The sequence below is a fragment of the Typopeltis vanoorti genome, chromosome 2 (assembly GCF_054136105.1).
Source record: "Typopeltis vanoorti isolate ZY-2024b chromosome 2, IOZ_Tvanoo_1.0, whole genome shotgun sequence".
In the NCBI taxonomy this organism is placed as follows: Eukaryota; Metazoa; Arthropoda; class Arachnida; order Uropygi; family Thelyphonidae; genus Typopeltis; species Typopeltis vanoorti.
In genome coordinates this window covers 21,867,588-21,881,244 of record NC_143550.1, presented here as the reverse complement: position 1 = coordinate 21,881,244, position 13,657 = coordinate 21,867,588, and the positions used below count along the sequence as shown (strand labels likewise).

At 38.4% G+C, this 13,657-nt stretch overlaps 1 protein-coding gene across 1 annotated transcript in view; it reads left to right on the top strand.

Annotated features, from left to right (window-relative positions):
* LOC150108869 (LIM/homeobox protein Lhx1-like) overlaps positions 1-13,657 on the top strand; it is a 190,589-nt gene that overhangs the window by 93,643 nt on the left and 83,289 nt on the right. Inside the window, exon 3 of the mRNA XM_090414420.1 lies at positions 12,631-12,772. Coding sequence (XP_090270546.1) covers positions 12,631-12,772 — 142 coding nt within the window. The remainder of the gene's footprint in view (positions 1-12,630; positions 12,773-13,657) is intronic.

Sequence of the window (13,657 nt, the reverse complement as noted above, 5' to 3'; positions counted from 1 at the left end):
ATATGCCATTCAACACATTTGATTGTGTTCTCTACAGTACAGACTAAATACATGTGTTTAAAATGTCACTTCTGTAATGAAATAATCGGTTAGTTTTTTTTTTTTTTTAGACATTTTGGTCATGATGTTAGTTACTCTTGTCAAAAGAATTTTTTGTTCACCACGTGACATTGACAATATAAACGTGCACAGGCCACATGTGGTGACAAGAATATACAGTATATATCGGTGTTTTTCATTATAAGACAAAGAGGAGTGTTTCATTAGTAAATTCAGCACTACGTACCCAAGAAATTTTAGTCCATCTTCCTCAGATAGTTGGAACGAATACCTGACACTCTCTCTCTCTCTTTCTGTGACTGAACGGCGAATTTCATCGCCTAACTTATTGGAGTCTCGAGTGGCTTGAAAAAGTTCATGTTTGGTTTTGAGTGTAAAATTTCTGGATCATGTAAGATATAAAAAAAATCATGCCCATGTTATTAAATTACTATAGGTTATATTCTTTTACGAATAGGAGTAACATAAAACTAGTGATTCTAGGATATTTTCAAAAAGGACAAACATCTCTTGAAACTTGATCCAATCCTGTCTATCATCACTAAATGCTAATGTTCGACAGGGCTGGCTTGTATGTAAATCAACATCAGTAAGCTCTGATTGTGCATTTCCACTCGTTGAGGTTGAGCTGTGTGATTGAACATCGCTAACGAGCAGACGCATATTAGCATGGCAGGAAATTTCACTGCTGTGAAGTTAGGCTTTATACTTTATTTATTTTTGAGAAACGCAATGTAAGAGCTGTTATATTGATTCTTAACGTCAGAACCATCCACCTCTAGGAAGGGGTGAGAATTCCAAGGGAAGAAAGAACTATTCTGAATCCAAGTCGATTTTCCTTAAACATTTTTTCCCACACTAAAAAAGGCATCTTGGAATCCACCGAATAAACTCCAACATTTTAATTGGCTTTTTCAAGAAGACTCATTCAATTCTAATAATTTTCTGATTAAAAATCCTTAAATGCCGGAAACAGTTCTGCTCGAACAACTAGAGTACAGGAGGAGGTGGAAGGAACTAAAGATAAGAAAGTTGGGGCAATAGAGCTTTCTGCCACCTCCGTGGTATAATCTGAAGAACAACCTCTAGTTGAGAGGTTCTCGTGTAGGAGACAAGATCTGCAACGATGAATCATCTTTTCAGATGAACAGATGATCTCACATGGGGATGGCACGGTTTCCTACCGTAAAACAGACAAGCTGACCTCACACACGCGCAATTATCAGTCATGAAACACTTAGAGTCGTGTAATGCTACTTAATTTCTCTGTCAATAATCGGAAAATACTGTCCTTGAACCTAATAATTTACTGTTGAAAATGTGCAGAACTGACTGTCCAATGATCTGACAGTAGAGTGATGTGAATATAAAGAAGCATTATACGGTTTGTATTTGCAAACATTCAGATTCATATAAGACAAAATAGTACACCTGTTTGAAAAGCGCGTGACAGTTGACTGCAACTAATCCAACAAAAAATATCTTGAAAATACTCCTCCTTCTCGGTTTTGGAAGGTCTGAGAATGAGCTGCGTTCCTAAGTTAGGGTAGAGAGGTGTTTAAAAAAATAGCCAACATTATTTAACTCTTTAAATAACGCATGCCTCCTTCTGGCAATCACCACTGATATATTTGAAAACTGCGCACGATGAAGAAACGGTCATAATGTGTCCGCAATTGAATTAATATCACCAGTCTTTTTTTTTTTAATATTAATCCCCTCCTCACGAGAAGTTGTCGAGCCTATAGAATACTAGTACTATCTACTGGCAAACGTTTAAAAAAGCGAGAGAATACACTATTGATTACCTTTTTGACATTACAAATGAAACCTGATCTAGAACACTATTATCAATACAGGGAATTAAAACTGGGGTTTGCTGTGTTGGTTGCATTAAAATGAGAAGCGAATTACATTTGAGGCCTTGAATCCGATACTTTTCCAGGATCAGCGCACATTTTCAGAAGCTACTTCTGACGATCCTCATTCCTAAATGAGGCTTGTTCTGGAGGAGCACTCACTTTTGAAGCAACAGCCTTACTTTGCGACCACCCAGATGTCACAGCATTTGTATTTAAATTGTTTCTTTACCTGAAATACTCTTCTTAAATAAGTCAGTCGTTCTGTAAATACTTGAATTCAACCATCTGTGGTACAATCAAGTTGCTTTTAAAGGTACTGAATTAAGCCTACGATCTGTTAAATGCAGTACTGATTGGGAAATTCTCGGATCAAAAATCATTTTGTATAATGCTCGTGGTTTATTTTTTATAGTCTCAAACCTTCCTTAGCTTAATATTCTTTTCGTTTGTTACCCATCTTATATCCAGCTCATGCACTTCGGTGTTGCACCAAGGTGTCTGTTTCCTGAAACTAAAACAGTGGAATGTACCTTTCATCACAATTCCCGAGTCGTGTTACAATTCCCTACTGCTTTCAGTGGATAATTCTAGATCCCATTTAGCAATGTTTTATTTCCATTTTAATGTTCAACATAAACGTATTCAAACAAGTCTTGTCTGGAGTTCTTCTTTTTAAAGGGAGAGAGAAAAAGGATTTCAACTCATCCATTATATAAATGCCGATTAAATAAATACAAGTCGAATTGTTCCCTGCCTATTCAGACACGTGGGTCTGTCACGTACGACTTATAATCAGGGTCTATTTATCTATTTTCTTAAATAAAACCTTCTTCTTTAAAGTTTAGCGAACCAAATAAACACTTCCCATACAATCCATCCCTGCTGAACACTTCGACCATATGTTCGCTAGCAGTAGAATTCCCGTGCATAGCTCCCACCCATTCTTCTTCCATTTGGTTTGACGTCACGTGTAGGAGAGCTCTGAAACAAGGGATGGAGCAGTGTAAACAGAAAGATATCTGGGTCTTAAAAGAATTAGCAACGTCTTGCAAGTTTGTATGAGTAAATATAGTCCACATCCTCTGTAAGATTAGCGCGCTGTGATTTAGCGTAGCTGTCACTTGCTTGATTTCCTGCATTGTGAAACATGTGCTTTACAAGAAAGTATCCATTTAAACCATGCCAATAGATTGTGCGTCGGCATCTAACGGAGTGCCATCTAGCATTGGATCCTATTACGAAACCATACGAGCAATACACGGAGATTCACTAATGCCTCTTTTTAAGAGTTTCAACCTGCAGGATTTGCATTCACACTAAGTGAACACAGGGAGCAGTTCATGGCTTTTTTTTTGTTTTGTTTTTCGTTATTTCTTTTAACTGGTAGAATACAGTGCACATTATTAACAAGCCCCACTCGGAGCTGTTCAGTTTACAGTGTTGTATAATAAAAACAATATTTCATACCTACAAAATTATAAATTTTAAAATCAATGAATCCAACATTCGAATAGGTCGGTGTGTTTTGAAGTGTGCTTCCGTAAGATATCATTTGATCAGAAGATGTTGCAGCGAGATCTGATACATTCTCCTTTTACTTAAGATCATCTGGTAGGATTTCTCCACAAAGCTAGCAAAAGAAAAAAAGATAGCACTATTTTTTTGTTAAAGGATCCTGCTGTAATATCAACAAAACCATTTATTTCAAATCTGAACTTTTATTTTGATCAAAGTTTGGTAATTTGTCACCTCTAGGGAGGGCATCCACTCTACAACTCTGCTTCCACTACTCACAATCCACCAACTGACCGCAAATACCCCAACGCCATCTATCGCCGATCACCACCCTGGTATTTCTACAGACAATCACAAACATCCATGTCCACGGCGGGATTCGAACCCGCAGCCTCTTGACTGGAGAGCAGATACATCTAGTGTGGCTATTGCTCAGAAAGTTAATAACTTTATTATTACTTGTAAAAGGGGATCATCAAGATAATACAGGTCATGTTGTATAGCAATCGTTACCCCACTGCTTGGCCATCTCGGTTTTGGGATCTCTCACGATAAGTATGCTTATACTTGTATGACCTTGTCCGAGGACGTACATGTAACCAAGTAAAACATTAATACAGAAGGCGAGCTAAGATAATTCAGAATCCGTGTTCTAGAGGCTTGAAAAAATTGTGGAATTTTTCAAGCCATTTGAAATCTACAATAAACCACACTGGAATTTGAGAACAGCCTTTGTTAGTTACATTGTAGAGACCCTGACTGGTATGAGTAAATATAGTCCACACCAGGCCCGCTGGCCTAACATCTGTTGCTGTTTTTTTTCCCTCTTTTACTGAGAGTATAATGCCCTTTTTTCTGATTATTACGATGCATATGTCTGCCATCTCTTTATTTTGATGGCACTATGGAAACTGCATTTTTTTTTTTTTCAATTTTATTTTCTTTCGTTCAGGTCAGCATTTCTTGTAATCACATGAAGATGAATTAGTTTCTGGTAGGTGATAAAAATGTTAATCAGGTTCATTTAATAAGGACATTCGAACCTGATTGCAACAAAATCAAAATTATTTACTTTAATTTGCATTTAAATTATGTTCGGAAAAAGCAAAACTTCCAAAAATCATCTTTGAATTAACTTTGGATATAACAGTATTTTAATAGACAGAATATTAATGTATAAATATGATTAATTGAATAAAATGTATCAAACAAACGAAGGTATAAATATGTATGTTTTTATTAAAATTTCATTTCCTCGACCAAAACAAAATCAGAGTGATATGTGTGATGACATATATAATAGAAAACGAATTCACAAATGTAATTGGATGTTCAGAAATTCAGTTCCACTTGCTCAGTAAGAATTTCTTTTGCTTCATGAAATATTCTGCTTAAAAAAATTGTACAAGATCACCTAGAGGGCTTAGTGACAAGTGTATCGCTGACAAAACTATAGGGAAAAAATTTGAATACGTCATCTGAAACGTGCGTGATGAGTGCAAAAATATCATGACCAAAAAAAAAAAAAAAAGCGCAGAGTTAGTGTCTCGTTAGTACCACGAGACCAGTGAAATGCGCATAACTGAGACTGCATTTATAACAATAAAGTTCGCGCGCGCCAAATGCTCGTGACATTATCTGGAGGCTATGTTTGTTGTTGTGGTGATCGAAAAAGCTATCGAAGCTTCGACTTCAGTGAAACGGTGGAAAAGGAAGAGAAGTGGCGGAGGGGCGGGGAGGTAGAATCGGTTTCCAGCACTTTAAACATACTGACAATAACACAGTGCATTGTTGCTTCCTAGATTGCCATATAATGAGGATGCCAATGTGCCTAAATGTGTTTTTGATGACACTTTCTAGACTGTTAGCTTTGCTGGTTGTTACCGAAACTTGTAAATATTATCGCGTGAATTTTTCAGTCGCTTGCGCTCGGGATTTTTCGTAGCAAACTGTAAACCAATACCATTATGATCGAGTCGGAGATACTATTAAATCCTACGATGATGTTGGGTGCGTGGGAAACATTAGGTTTGAGTGCATTTTCACAAGGAAGATTCTCGGCCTGCAAAACAGGCCACGAAACATTTTTTGTTCGTGTTTATTTTACTTTTTTTAGCTTCCCATAACCTCTTAAAATAACATAAACCAGTCAAAGAGAAGCTTATTCCTGTAGTATTAACTACGAAAACTAAAATATCCGAATTCAAATAACTCCAATCGATGAAGTTGGATTCTCATGTCCGAGTTTGAGAACGAAAATTTATAAATCGATATTCTTGATCGAGTATTTGCTGATAATAAGGCTTGTTTAATTTCTTGCTGTAAGGTATAATGGATCGTCACTTCACTTTTTTTTTTTTGCGTCTTATAATAGTCGATCCAAATTGCGGCAAGTGTTAACTGCCCTCCTCTTGAGCACACGTGCATTGGTCGCGGCAACATTTTTCTCGTCCTCCTGGGCAGCACATGCAATGGCCAAACCCGACGGTCATTGCAAGCGGGGAGTGGCAGTAGTGCAGATTGGTGCCTTGAACAGTCAGTATTGTCTTACCCCCCCCCTTAAAAAAAAAACGGTAGAGTTCCTCTCCGGTCCATTTTGATAGATTCAGTTGCTAGTGTGAAGGGTGCCTCTTAGGAAAATATCTTCATTTGTGAAGTTATCTTCATTGATTGTCCTTAGAGATATAAGAAATGAAACGCTAAGAAGCACAGATAAGATATTCGAACCTTTTGCCAGTGTGAGCGTAGAAAGGAGGACCACTTCAACGAAAACAACTGCTCCGTAAAGGTTATTGCTGCATGTTAGAAGTCAATGGGGTCGGTGCTGGACCGCGAATGCAGAGCGGAGGGTTCCTCCTTATATTAGGATGCCGCTGGCAACTTTCCTCATCCTTTTGTTCCCTTGTAAGGTGGCACTGTGAGATCCGCACCGTAAACGTACGACAATGACAATAGATGTTACACTGCGGTAGCAGGCGACAGATATGAATAAAACATAGATTTGAGAAGCCGTGGCGTTCGTAAGATAACGGCACCTACGTCACTGTGTACTGGCGAACGTCGTTTCGCCCCCCCCCCCGGTTTCCTCCCTGCCTCCATTCAGCAACTGTGGAAAAATAGTAAGCCGTGGGTGTTCTACTCGTGGGCCCGCAGCCCCGGGTGGCGTGCGATAGCCTGCCCGAACAATTATTGACGGAGTTATGTCACAGGACAAACTACGGGAGCCTCGTGCCGCCCGCAAGCATGCGTGTGCAGGGGTCACGAAGGTTACGTACGCGACAGTCGGCGACACGAATCGATCTGGACACTGCTGCTCGCCCCAGTTCCCTTCCCCATCTCCCTGTCTGTCGCCAAGAGGTGAAATCGGAAGGGGAGTTGCAGATACAGAGCGACTGCAGCGTTACCTAGTAATGACAAATTATCTCCCCCACCTCGGTCCCTCCCGTGCGTGCAAAACTCCGCATCATGCCACTGGCAACGCACATGTGTACATGCAGGCCACCCGTCCTCTTGTTCTATGAATCATAAAAACCACTATTTAGACCTATAAATGAATGATAAATGCTACTAGCCTCCCCGCATGGGCCTTGAGACCCCGTAACGGCGATTATAGTTGCCAGTGGTGTGATACCGCAATTCTGACGTTGCTTAGGGTCAGCTCCACTTAGCGCCAAGAGCCAGTAGAACGATTAGAATACGATGTGACCTTTCCTACACGGACACGTGGGATGCCAAGTCACCTACCCACTAGATGAAACCTAAATTAAGTGGACCACGTGACGCGTTCTGTTTATTTAATTTCTTTCCATAGGCGTCGTTCTCAACCACCAAAGATGAACGCATTAAAAAAGCTTGCTTTGGTCGCACACGAGGATACCAAACCTCCAGCTTAAATTCATTTGCAAAACTGTTCAAATTCATTAACAGACTTCCACATCTCACATCTGGATGTCTCCAGACATATTCGAATCCTTATGGAATAGAGTTTGTAGAGGTACAGGAATCTGAAATCCACGTGGAAGTTCTTGACCTGCATCACTTTTCTTCCTGAACATCATTCTTACTCGTGATTTTTAGATTCCAATTGCGATTTTCTTGGACTGTTACAATACCAGGAAGCTTTCGAATCCTGAACTCGCTTCTTTCCCCTTCTTCGCTATAATCGTTGTTAGAAGGAAACACATTTGGCAAAGAGACAGTTTAACGAGAAACACCAATCATAAAACTTGCATATAATTGAATGGATATGTGCGTCTGCGCGCGCCAAATTTTAAGACATATTCCTTATTGGTGCAGATTTCTCGTGGAGTGCAACGTAACATTATTTAGAAGACAAGCACGAGGATTGTTTTATTGATGGATGGATGTTGTAGTTATTACCAACTCGATATCCCGTAATGAAAGGAGCCGCATTACGAGTGAAACGTAGAAGCGAAGTGGTTCAACTCATTTCGGATGCTTTCTATAAGAAAAGCACGCGCTTTTTGTTTGTACAAATTACAGCAAAAAGAGGCTCATATAAAAGACAGAGGGGGCGCGGGAAATCGTATAAACTTATCTGAAGAAAATACCATTTGGAGAATCGGATTTCATGTAATTTAACCCCCGTACCCCGAACCCACCTATCTGGCAACATTAACGGTTTGTGGCAAGATCCATCTCCTTCCCATTATAGAGATGAGGTCATTATAGGCCTCGTTGGTGGCGAAGGGACCGCGCAAGAAGAAAGAAAGAAAAAAAAAGATGAGTCTCTTCGACGTGAAAAATTTGACGTTCGATCGGGTGTGCATTTTGATAGAAGAGATTCCGGTCGAACAGCTGGCGATGACCTCCAGTCATCTTCTGCATCAGTGGGATGTCAGACCTCTCAGCACGGTAGTACTGTCACGGATGTCTGTGAAGGATGCATTTCAGTACGGATGGTTTGTGAAGACAAGAAAAGAGTTTGAAAACAATCTTCGTTGGTGCGAAAACCCGTTTTATTACCATTTTAAACCAAGGATGAAATATAACGATGTTGTGACATATTTTACTGCGTGGGTGGGATTAGTGCTCTAGATACCGTCTTGACTCTCTGAAAGCAACCATCCCTGAACTATGAATATACAAGTCAGATTAAATTTTTCTACATGGAGATTCAAGACAAGTCGAGAGAGGGAAATGAACGAAAGATATTCTGAAGCTATTGGAGAGATTATACCCCGTGTGATTGCTCTTTAGCAAGTAGTATAAAAAAACCACTGATTTGACCGATAGAACAGTTGTTTCATTACAGCCATGTGGATGTGTGCGTGTGAAGTGAATTGTTGAGTGAAACTTAAACCGGTATGGTATATTTCAGAGATTTTAAAAAAATTCCTTGAAAGCGAATTAGGAGCAAAAGTTTTATCATTGTACATGCTGCTTATTTAGAGCAGCAGTGATCACCGACCTTTAATTCGTGATCACCCACTCATCCTCTTTGGCTGCATAGTATTATGGAGTCTCAAGGGAAGAGCAACTTCGGCAGCTAAATCAACACTGATATGTCTGCATTCGGGTTTACAGTTCACAATCATATTCCCATGAAGAAACGATAAAGTAACCCCCAGCCATGTTTGGTATTTTATATTTGGTATTCATTGGGTATTTTAGTAGTTCAAACTTTACACCATATTAAAATAAAATTTTTGTTGGTTGCAATGTATTAGATTAAAGGATAGAATCGGAAGATAAGAAAAAATTAGAGCCAAGATAAATTTTATAAAGACCTTTCATTGGAATAGCAAATACTTAAGACAAATATCTACAATCGCGATTTAACAGTGAAGATCTGAATGTGTTGTAGCACCCGTTAGGTTCTCTTCCTGCCTTTACACTCTTCATACTTTGAGAATTATTACATTCTAATGGTTAAAAACCTGAGGATTTAAAAATACAAATCGTGCCAAACCATTCTGCAGTTGAGAATCTTTCCCCAAATCAATGTAGGTATTATTGGCGCTATCCTATCGAAATAATAAAAAAATTAAAGCCAATCCTTTCACCAACAGCAAACGTTTGACAACAAGGTGTCTTTGAAACCAATATTATAAAAGGTTGATAAACGCAATCAGCAATCCTAAAAGTTTAGTAAAAATCCTAGAGCCAAAGTAAAGTTTATGCTTGTGAAACGGCCAACGCGATCCAATCGGGGGGTGCTTGTGCGTTTTGCAAAACTGCACTGATCATAATTCTCATCCCTCATAAATTCAGCAATCTGTTTCGGGTGCATTTCGCAATATTCTTAAGCGCTTCTTAAATATATTTTAAGACAGTTCGTCCGCCAGTCCGCTTGCCTATAAAAATATAAAAAAAGCTTCACCCTTGCTTGAGAGATTTAATTAAAATTTGTCAATTCTTCTCAAATGCATCACTTACAGTGAAAAATGAAATGCGATTCGGATGGCAACAAGCAGTGCGACTTTTCCTTGTCTTGGAAGTCATCATCGGAAAGAATGCTTCTGTCGCCATTCACTTCTATCCACTGCATCCTTTTCATTTGGGTGCAGCTTTTACATTCTGATTTTCTCATCACTTCCAGAAATTTCTACTTGACCTCCACCATTCCTTCAAAATTCATTTACAATAAGTTGCCGTGTCCCAGAAGATGTATTTTATCCTTATTCCATCATGCAACCTGATGTTTCTATCTTCTTACTCGGTGGACTACTTCCTCGTTGGTCACATTTTCTGCCCCGTTAATTTTCAGTGTTCTTCGAATTCCATTCTTCTAACGTCTTGTTTCACAAAGTTCATGTTTCACTTACGCCAGGAGCAATACTGAGACATACCCCGCGATGAGAATTTTTCCGAGTTCCAAATGCTGATTATTCACCGCCAACAAATTCTCTTATAGTATCACGAAGGATGTGATACTATAAGAGGAGGATCACCTCCTTCGTTCTTCACTTAATTCATCATTTTTTAGCTGTCACATTCATATGTTAAATCTCGTCCATTGTATGGTCTCTACAGATGCTTTCTTCATCTTTTGGATCTGTCAAGGTCTTATCATTTTTGACCTTTCATCACAGTACGTCTGATTTTCCCATAATATTGCCTTCCTTTTATTAATCTGTATACAAAGTCTACCTTGTACCTTCTTACATTACATTTAATCTCCGGCAATCTTTCGTGTATCCACTTTCCTTCAATCTGCAACGTACTGAAATAACTGTTTCTTAATCTTACATATTTCTATTTACTATTATCATCATTCATGCTTGTTTTCCCTTTTAATTCATTCATCTATCAATGAGATCGCTTCATAAAATCACTGTGTACAGTATATAAATAAAAACATTGCTGTCGTAATAAATGATTTCACTATACATCAAAATATTATTGAGGAAACATTTTATTTCATGACGAATTTTAATCATTCTTTCTTGCGACATCCATGATGTGCTGTAGCTTAGAAAAAATGATCTTTCTGTACATGTTACAGACGTTGGTCATGTCTTCAAAAGTAGTTGTGTGCAGCAAGTGTGAGCATCATAAGATGTCCACATATCCCGAGAATCTTTCGGGCCTGCAGACTTTTCACACAAATCAGCGACTCAGAGGTTTTACTATGAAATCCACTGACCTTATTTGTTGAATTGCGGTGCATTACTTATCATTTAGAACGGGATGAGTCAACATGAGCAGAATACTCCTCGAGTAGACAAACAACTAGCTTAGGTTAGGTAACTATCAAATATTTAGTTGAAGAATATTTGCATTAAAAATTCGCATTCTTTTATGAATGTTTGTTTAAAAAGGTTCAGCAGAATAAAATTTAGGATGTTACGAAACTTGCATCATTTTTCCTTACCATAAGCAAAATTGCCTACCGTAAAGAATTCGCATTAACCGTTACAAATCCACTCTTTGTCTTGTCGAGCCGCAGACAAATCAAGTACCAAATGAATCAAAACAGATCATATCCATGTTCACATCAGAGACGTACTAATCGCAAACTCATGAGTTTGCGGAAGTAAAATTTGATTGCAGTTGAACAGACCGCTAAAAGTAAATCTGAAGTCATCTTAATTAAGAGAAAGTTATTTTAAATACATTTATATTTGTCTTATTGATGCAATAACACTAGTTTGAATAACATCGTTTATGATACTTGTATTGGTAAATACAAGTATCGTAGCTAGAGCTTTTGTCGCCCGGGTCGGTCCCTGAGTTTTCCGCCCCTCTCAATACACACCAAAAATATTACAAAAAGTCAAAACGACTTAGGGAAAGAAGTTAAAACTTTATGTTTATTTTAGTTGTAAGTATAGTTTAAAAACTAATTATTAATTAAGTAATAAAATTACTAAGTTCACATAAATAGAAGAATAGTCGAAAAATAAAATTGTATCTCACATGAAAAGTGCCGCCCGGGGGCGGACAGACCCCTCCGCACCCTCTTAGTTACGCCACTGGGTAAATAATAAAATGAAAGAATTGACAAATGTGAAAAAATACTAGTGAGGTTTATCACATTTATAATCAGATTATTTCTTTCTATCTTAATTTTTTGTGAATTAAAACCTGAAGGAACGCAACCATCAAAGTGGTTCGAGGCTCGACCACATTTGTTTCTACTAGAAGAGTTTTGAGAGGGCACATTTTATCCATTAGTTCATGATCACTGATATCGAATTTTTTCCCTGTTTTAGTAAATGTTTTTTTAATAAAACATATCGCTTATGATATGACCAAAAATTTAAGTTTGTACGCACAGTATTAAAACTTGGATTAGTCAAGAATAGCGTAGTTTGTATTCATGTTTAATAACTTAATTACTTTACATTCTTATTGACAAATAATTTCTTTCGATAGCCATACTAATAGCCAACTCGCCAGCTGATCAAGCGGAGCTTGACGACCTTCCCGAGCATCCGGAACCCGACACTCACATAGGACGCGAAAGTGAGCGCGATTCTAGCCTGGAAAGGGAACGTGACTTGCACAACGGACTCAACGGTGGTTCTTCAGTTAGCAGTCCTCTCTGCGGTGGAGGGGGTGCTGGTTCCATCGGTGGAGCTGCCAACAGTGGCGTTACGTCTGCCAACTCGACGAACAGTACAGGTAACAGCAGTGCCGGAAGTACAGGAAGTGTTGCCATGGCGGAGAATGCCAGCAATTCGTCCAGCCAGTCAGGACAACAGAACGACGAGAACGCGCCCGGAACAAAACGGCGCGGACCCAGGACCACTATCAAAGCCAAACAGTTGGAGACGCTCAAGGCAGCGTTTGCAGCAACTCCTAAACCTACTCGGCATATTCGCGAACAACTAGCCCAAGAAACTGGACTCAACATGAGAGTTATACAGGTAAGTGATCGCAATTGTTAGCATATGTTAGTCTTGCTACAGACCATTTACTTTTCCACGGTCTGCAGTTCCTCCGACAGTATCACCTCTGAGAATGTTTATATCTGCTGCTGTTGGGTGAACAGTTAGTAAAAAGGTGGGCAATTCATACTTTGAAGCAGATGTCGAATTTCAAAATTTAAAGCGATAATTTGACTTATCCCGTTATTTTTCAAACTTTGGCCAAAATGTGATCTTCACATAGTCAAATAACACCACAATTTTGGGTATGTTCAAATTATACGTAAGATTTTTTTAAAAAAAAAAAAAAGAAAAAAAAGCCAAAGTAGGCGGGTGACATAGCAATATACATTTACATATACCTTTTAATAAAGTAATGCCAAATCAAATGATTATTCATTTCTAATTCAAAAGCTATCTTCAGTAGTAAATGCTTTCTTGATGTTATAAACGAACAATAACCTTAGTTGTATCCAAGAACTGTTAACACGACATTATCTTTTTAACAGATTTTTTCATTTACTCGAAACTGTTGTCCAAAAATCACGTCTTTATGCCTTAATTAATAGTGCCTGTATATTTTAACATAATAGCAACTGAAGCTTTAACTCGCCCCTCCTCCATCTCATGTCAAAAACCAAATGAAGTTCTCTCAACTAAGCATGTATCATTTTCAGGGAGAAAAAACGGGCATTCAAACAGCCCACGGTTTTATTTTAGATACAAGAAAGGCCATTCACGCATTCATTTACACATTGATATTTTTCAAATATAAAACTCTCCTTTTTTACTAATATAAGTTGTCATCTATCTAAAAGAGGCTAATGTTTAGAAGGTAATGGAAATTATTTTAGCAATATATTAATAAGTCTCATGAGCCAAAAC